This window comes from Vicia villosa, linkage group LG2 (genome assembly GCF_029867415.1).
Source record: "Vicia villosa cultivar HV-30 ecotype Madison, WI linkage group LG2, Vvil1.0, whole genome shotgun sequence".
NCBI classification, from domain to species: domain Eukaryota; kingdom Viridiplantae; phylum Streptophyta; class Magnoliopsida; order Fabales; family Fabaceae; genus Vicia; species Vicia villosa.
This window is the reverse complement of record NC_081181.1, coordinates 135,654,807-135,662,473: the sequence shown is the minus strand read 5'-3', so window position 1 is coordinate 135,662,473 and position 7,667 is coordinate 135,654,807. Positions and strand designations below refer to the sequence as shown.

General features: G+C 34.1%; 1 protein-coding gene across 2 annotated transcripts; it reads left to right on the top strand.

Moving 5' to 3' along the window:
- The first annotated feature begins 1,283 nt into the window (after nucleotides 1–1,283).
- Nucleotides 1,284–7,567, top strand: LOC131652202 (uncharacterized). Of its 2 annotated transcripts, none has more exons than XM_058922001.1 (15): nucleotides 1,284–1,437; nucleotides 1,587–1,650; nucleotides 1,757–1,777; nucleotides 1,949–2,038; nucleotides 4,479–4,544; nucleotides 4,630–4,695; nucleotides 4,819–4,904; nucleotides 5,039–5,084; nucleotides 5,187–5,241; nucleotides 5,537–5,613; nucleotides 5,825–5,960; nucleotides 6,044–6,171; nucleotides 6,243–6,347; nucleotides 6,798–6,938; nucleotides 7,196–7,567. In XM_058922001.1, exons 3-15 carry the CDS (start codon nucleotides 1,757–1,759, stop codon nucleotides 7,328–7,330), a joined length of 1,152 nt encoding a protein of 383 aa, XP_058777984.1. In that variant the 5' UTR covers nucleotides 1,284–1,437; nucleotides 1,587–1,650; the 3' UTR covers nucleotides 7,331–7,567. The 2 variants fall into 2 exon arrangements, with proteins under 2 accessions (XP_058777984.1, XP_058777985.1); XM_058922002.1 differs by having other exon boundaries at nucleotides 1,751–1,777.
- The last annotated feature ends 100 nt before the right edge of the window (nucleotides 7,568–7,667 follow it).

Sequence of the window (7,667 nt, the reverse complement as noted above, 5' to 3'; positions counted from 1 at the left end):
ATAATCTATGACAAAGGCCATGACCAGTAGGAAGCTTTCATCATAATAAACCACATTTAATCCTGAAAAACGAACCCAAACTATAGTTCTTTCCACCTTTGCATTAAGAGAAGCAAATTCTGGTGTTTAATGGGAGATGATGAGGTAGTGATCAAAGATCATCCAAGGACCATTCAAAATAACATGTTCTTTGTCAGTAACATGGTCGAACTTAACTATAAAAACCATTATCATTATCCATGATTTCAAACCCTTCTTGCAGTTTCCAAATTCTTTGGAGACGGTCCTTCATAGCGTGGTAGCTTATGCTTTTGCCTAAAAGTTTGACCACAACTACATCAATTAAGAGGCTACATATGTCTTTTAAAACATTTTCCTCCGAATGAACTTTAGGAAGAAGGCGATTTCCATTTTCAAGTTCGATGCAAACTTTATTAGTAGCGACCGTGTCCTCTTTTTCTCAGGAAGTAGTGACTTGAGCGTTACCAATCAATTTGTTTGGGAAGGATAATTAAAGATGTCTTGGAATGTCACACGATTTTTTAGTAGGTTGAAAATAACTATTGGTATAAGATCATATTCTATCAAAAAAAGCTATGAGTTTTGAATAATTATTAAATCAAAACTAACTATATCCTTATGGTGTCATGTTGTAATAACTTTATTTTTAAAATTATAGTTTTTCTTCTTCTTTTTCTATTTAAGTTTTTTTTAAGTTATTGATTTATAACTATCATGTTTACATTTTGAAAAAAATTTAAGCCTTGTAATATATTTTTTTTAAAGTTGTTGATTTGCCAGGAGTTAAACCCCGGACCAACAACTATCAACCCTTAACCCAATTAACAATTGTCAAGCTACCCTACCCACCTGATTAAAGAAGTTTTATTTAACCACAAACACCTTAAGTTTTGGCAATTTCTTACCTCACCTATTGAGATTTTTAGGTACCATGAGCGCTTTCAAAAATATCTTTATGCTTTCGGAGATACATCTCCGAAAGTATATTTTTTTACTCAGAACAAACATGTTCCGTAAATGTAGCTCCAGAAAAAAAAAATCAAATTTTGGCAAAAAAAAAGTGCGTCTAAATATATATTTGTGAAAGCAGGAGGCTTAAATGTAATTGCGTTAGGTGCCTGTGAGTATAAAGGGGTGAATTGAGAAATTGCCTAATTTTTTTAGTCTAGGAGAGAGTTTCGGTTTCTCACCCGGTTCAGAAAAAAACCGGGCCTTCGGTCCAACCAAGCCCAATTGAGATTTGTCTTATGTCTTAAAGATGTTTGGTAAAATGTCCCGAAGACACAAACAGGAGGCTGAGACGGTTCCGAACGAGCGAGCGTGCGTGCGAGCAATAGAGGGAGGAAGAGGGAGATAGATAGAGCGATCTAGCTAGCGAGATCTCCAAATTAGGGTTTTGAGTTTCGTTTTCAAAAGGTCAGTGAGAGCCTAATTCACCAAATTCTTTCAATTTTTCGCATTTAGTTTTTTCTATTGCTGGAGAAATCCAACCCAAAAGCAGATTTTTCATTTGATGATGATGGCAATTTTTGTGTGTGAGAAAGAAGTGTGCTTGTTATGTGCAGGGAGGAGGAGAAAGTGTGAGATTTTGAGAGAGAGAGGTGTGAGAACGCTGAGAGATACCAAGAGGTGGATAGAATTTTTTGTTTTTCATTTTCCGTTTCAGAGTGGTGCATAGGGATTTTTTTCCTTACAATATTTCAATCTCTTTCTTTGCGCTTTGTTGAAGTTTCAGATGGAGCAGAGAAAACTTGTGGTTAGTCATGCATATTCAATTTGTTTATCTTTATTTATTTGATCGTATTTTTACCTTTTAATTGTAATAATCAAAATTTTGATTTTGTTTCTTTTTGCTTTTAACCTGGTTATATGTTTTGTGTGTTTTTTTGTTTGTTTGATGATTTGTGTTCACAAAATTGCACATTAGGTTTTGGGTATCCCGTGGGATGTTGACACGGAGGGCTTGAAAGAATACATGAGCAAATTTGGTGAACTAGAAGATTGCATTGTCATGAAGGTTAACATTAACTTCCTATTTTTCTTTGTTTTGATAAATTATGCAATTTATGTTGATTGTGAATAATGTTTGTATGTATAAACAAGCGTGCCATGCTCATTATTCAATTACTAACTTAATAAACAATCACTAAACAATCACGCCATGCTCATTATTCAATTACCAACTTAATAAACAAGCGTGTGTACCCATTATTCAAGAGCTTGTTCTTGAAATATCGATGCACGGGTAACGTTGCTAACCCATTAGAGTAATAATCCGTTTTAATCTTCCAAAGCTGTGCTATCAATTACACTATGTTAGGCAGTTAGTAGCAGTTTGTTACAGGGCGGGCTGTTGTAATTTGTTCAGTTATAATCTACTCCTTTAATACATTGCTATCGCCGTGCACAGTTATAATCTACTCCTTTAATACACTGCTATCGCCGTGCACAGGAAGAAAATCTGAAAGAAACTTTAGGCTATGTTTGGGAGTTTGGAGGGGAGGGTAGGGGAAGACTTCCAAAAACGAAATTTTAAAAAAATATAGGAAAATATTTGACATTTTTTGAAAAAATGATTTTGTTTAGAATGATAAAAAAGTCATTATCATTACTAAATTTTTAATTTTCAGAATACTATAACAACCTAAAAGATATTTGAAAAAAATTTATGTAAGCCCTTTAAAACCCTCCAAAACCCTCCTTCAATACAATTTTTGAGATCTCCTATTTTATAGGGTTTTTGGTGTTATGAATAAACTCAAACCCTCCTACCCAAAATCATTTATCCTTTTCTCCTAATTATTCCTATTTTCTAAAGCCCTCCCTTCCCCTCCAAACTCCCAAACATAGCCTTAGTGTAATTTAAAATATGTAATTGATTAAAATAAGATATGTGAATAATTTTAGTTTTTATTTGCACTAAAATTACCATATTTGAAGGTCACCCAATCCTTTCCCAAGAAAAGAAGCATAACCTGGATTTTCTCACTGTTTCTGGTTGCCTTCCTTCGTACTAGGACTAAGTCTACCTGTGTTTTCCAGACAGACAACTTTTTATGGCCAGCTGTTTGTTTAAAGCCAGTTCAGGACTCCCACTTGTTTATGATAAAAGGGTAACACAACGAATGCATTTTGTTTTAGGTTTAAGAGTCGCCGAGTGATACTTATTTCGAGTTAAGGAGCCATTAAGTAATATTTGTTTTAGGTTTTTTTTTTTTATGTTTATGTTTATTTTGTCTTTCGTGAATGATGGGCCCACTATAATAGGAAGTGGATTGAGTTTCAGGCTATGTTTGGAAGTTTGGAGGGGAGGGGAAGTGAAGGCTTCCGATAACGATTTTCTTAAAAAATATAGGAAAATATTTGATATTTTTAAAAAGTGATTTTGTATAGAATGATAAAAGAGTGTTTATCATTATTATATTTTTAATTTTCAAAATACTATAACAATGTAAAAGATATTTAGAAAACTTATGTAAGCCTTCAAAACCCTCCTTCAATACAAATTTTGAGTTCTCCTAAATTAGAGGGTTTTTGGTGTTATATATAAAAACAAACCCTCCAAAATTCTCCCAATCCAAATCCTTCAATTCTTTCCACTTAATCCTTCTCTTTTGTCAAATCCCTCCCTCCCTTCCCCTCCAAACTTCCAAACAGACCCTTAGGCCATGTTTGAGAGAGTTTGGGGAGGAGGGGAAGACTTCCAAAAACAAAGTTTTAAAAAAATAGAGGAAATTTTTTAAAATTTTTTGAAAAAATGATTTTGTATGAAATAATAAAAGAGTGTATATCATTACTATAATTTTAATTTTCCAAATACTTAAACAACATAAAAGATGTTTTGAAAATTTATGTAAGCCCTTCAAAACCCTAATTCAATACAAATTTTGAGTTCCTCAAATTAGGGGTTTTTTGGCGTTATGAATAAAAACAAACTTTCCAAAACCCTCCCAACCAAAATCATTCAATTATTTCCACTCAATCCTTCTCTTTTTTCAAGGTCCTTCCCTCCCTTCCCTTCCAAACTCCCAAACAAAGTCTTAGGGTTAAGGAGCCAGAAGTTGGTGAATTGAGTTAAGGAGCCACCAAAATACACACACACACTCTTATATATAGATATTATTAATCAAATAATAAATATGAACATTATTGGAATAATGGCCATCACGCTCCACCCTCTTCTATCACTTTTGCTTGGCACTGGCTATGTTAAAATTAACTTAAATGAACTACATAGATAGAAATGCTATCATCTATTATGTATAGGAAATTCCCTGCACACACTTTATAACTCATCTCCCATGCTCATTTACTTGAAATTTGAAGAGAAAAAGCAACATGCTTAGACTAGATACGAATAAGATCAAAATCTGTTCTATAGGGATAGGTTTGATCTCCCCTCCGCTATACCATTAATTTTGTTGGAGATGCAATCTAATCTACTTATTTTAATTCAGGAGCGTTCAACTGGACGATCTCGTGGTTTTGGATATGTCACATTTGCTTCAGTGGATGACGCCAAGGTAACTTTCACCTAGATACACACATATTTCTGGTCACACTCACATCTACATGTATATCACGAGTTGTATGTCTTTCTGGCTGCAGGAAGTATTGTCAGGTGAACATGTTCTTGGTAATAGGATGCTTGAAGTCAAAGTGGCTACACCAAAGGTTACAAAAACATTTCATTGAAACTTAAAATCTAGTGTGGTTCATTTCTTCTTTACTTGTAAAAAATATAAAACCTTGTGCTATAATTGTAATACTAATTATTTTGACCTTTACATTTTAAAGGAGGAGATGAGGGCACCAGCCAAAAAAGTTACCAGAATTTTTGTGGCCAGGATTCCACAATCAGTAACAGAAGCAACTTTTAGAAGGTATATAAGTGTTGGTATCTTCATTAAAATAATCCAGACTTATGAGTTTTTTTTTCTTTGGTGATATCTTATCAAGAATATACATGGAAATTTATATAATTAGTCTTATGTCCTCTTTTTTTCTTTTATTGCAGTCATTTTCAGAAATATGGAGATATAACAGATTTGTACATGCCAAAGGTACTTTCCTCCCATTAACCGTGCATTGCAGACTTATGCATAATTTGCTACTTTATTATTAATTTGAATTTTTATCATATAATTTTTCATTTATTCCAACAGGATCAAGGCTCAAAGATGCATCGTGGAATTGGTTTTATCACTTTTGCAAATGCAGGTTGGGCCATTTATTGTAGCCTATGCATGTGCTTTACTTGTAATATAACTGTCACATATTTTAAATATATGGTATGTATCATGGTTATTTGCATAGAATTTATCTTTGGTAGTTATGTAGGATCTTGATTATAACTTGAAAAGGTGGAGTTTTGACAGTACTTGCTATCTGCACTATTTTCAAGTGTACTATCTGAGCCATTCATGTTTTGCTTTAATTTTTTATTCTTAGACTTTTGAAGTAAAGTGGAAAGGATACATATATATTGCTCTAACGAAGTTGTTCTATCTTGCAGAATCTGTGGAGAGTTTGATGTCAGAAACCCATGAGCTCGGAGGTACTGCTGTAGTGGTTGATCGAGCTACACCTAAGGCAAGAGTTTGAATAGCTTCTTATATTATGGAAGAATAGTTTGTGAAAATTCCAGAATGGTGCTCCATGTCTAATGAAGACATTTTTCAAAATAAAATAAAATAATACTAGTGTTTTTCAATTCCATGTTGTTTAGAGCTAACTATTGAAGGATATTGGATGGATTATTTTAATTTTTCTGTACTATAATTTTGTTGTACCATTTTTATAGGAAGATGACATTAAGCCAACTGGCAGAATGTCACAGGGAGGATATGGTGCATACAATGCATATATTTCTACAGCAACTAGATATGCAGCACTAGGAGCTCCTACCTTGTACGACCATCCTGGCCCAATTTATGGAAGTAAGCATGGAAGCATCCCTCACATCTGTTCAATTAAAATAACTATTGTTGCTTCATACTGACAATCAAACTTTGTAAATTAGGGGGAGAGCCTCGTCGGAGAATTAGCAAAAAGATTTTTGTTGGTCGTCTCCCTCCTGAAGCAAATTCTGACGATCTCCGTCAATATTTTGGAAGATTTGGCCGTATAGAAGATGTTTACATTCCTAGAGTAAGATATGAATCAAAAAAACTTAAACCGGTGTTTAAATTTGATTAACTCAACTATCTTTTCATGTGTAGGATCCTAAGAGAACAGGTCACAGGGGTTTTGGATTTGTTACCTTTGCTGAAGAAGGTGTAGCAGATCGTGTCTCTCGAAGGTCTCATGAGATCTGTGGACATCAGGTTGGCTTTGCTTCTGCATTGCTATTGTATTACTATTTCTTCAAAAATCCAAAAGTGTAGGTGTTTGATAGATCTGGTATAAACGGGTAAATAATGATTTATATATATTGAATGGAATTGGTATTAATTATAATTAACAATATTCTGAGAATACTTTCTGCTGACTGCTGAGCTGGTTACATGAAAACAAAGGAAATACAACTGCTGTAATCAAATTAAATAATTGCTATAAACTATCACCACCTCTTGGATCCCATAACTTGAAGTAGACTGATTGAGCCGTCCATGGACTCAACAATGAATGTTTTTGTATGCACATGTTTCCGAAGAATAAACTTGTTCAGCCTTGTGCACATATGCTTGTAAATTCCTGTTGCTATAAGCATTGGACTTGCATGTATGTTTTATTGTTGAAGTATGGTTTGATTGACAAGCATCTTGTACCTGCAGGTGGCAATAGATTCAGCCACACCTGTTGACGATGCTGGGCCCAGTGAAAATTTTATGATGAACAGTATGGAACCTTTTGGGGGATATGGTGGTCCAATGCGAAGTTATGGAAGGATGTATGGTGGTTTAGACTACGATGATGTGAGTATATACACACTAATAAGCTTATAAATGGACATGTAACGGAAATGGAAAATTGGATAATTTGTCCAAAATATGGCTACATCATATCTTTGGAATTTAGGCATTTAATGGTATATTGGTTTCATGCATTAGTACAACAAGTGCAGTATGTGCTGTATGAAATGTTTTGTTTTCTATCAGTCATAAAAACATTGATAATCTGCATTGCACTAGTGTTTTTACCATTTTGTTTATACATTGTTTTTCTTTTGTAGTGGGGCTATGGAGTTCCCAGTGGGAGGCCATCAAGAGTAGATTATGAAGAGCAGCTTGGGAGGCCATCAAGAGCAGATTATCAAGAGCAGCTCGGAAGGCCATCAAGAGCAGATTGGAGGTATAGGCCATACTAGTATGGCACAGTTCTATAGGCGGTATTGCTTAATGCTAGTATTGCACAATTCTATTGGAGGTGTTGCTTTATGCTAGTATGGCTGTCTGCCAACTGTGGTGAAGGTCTTTTAGTATTTATGGATTATGAAGTTGTAAGCATTAAATATTGGATTTTACCTAATTTATTGTAATGCAGAAATACTTATTTTAATTTATCATCATGTACCTAATTAAAGTGCAGACTACGGCTTCAATTAGATCTCTTCATTGACATGATAATGGTTTGTAATTTATTCTAGAACTAGAACAACCCGTTTAAACTTGAGTTATGAAAATGTTCTATATGTATTGTCATAC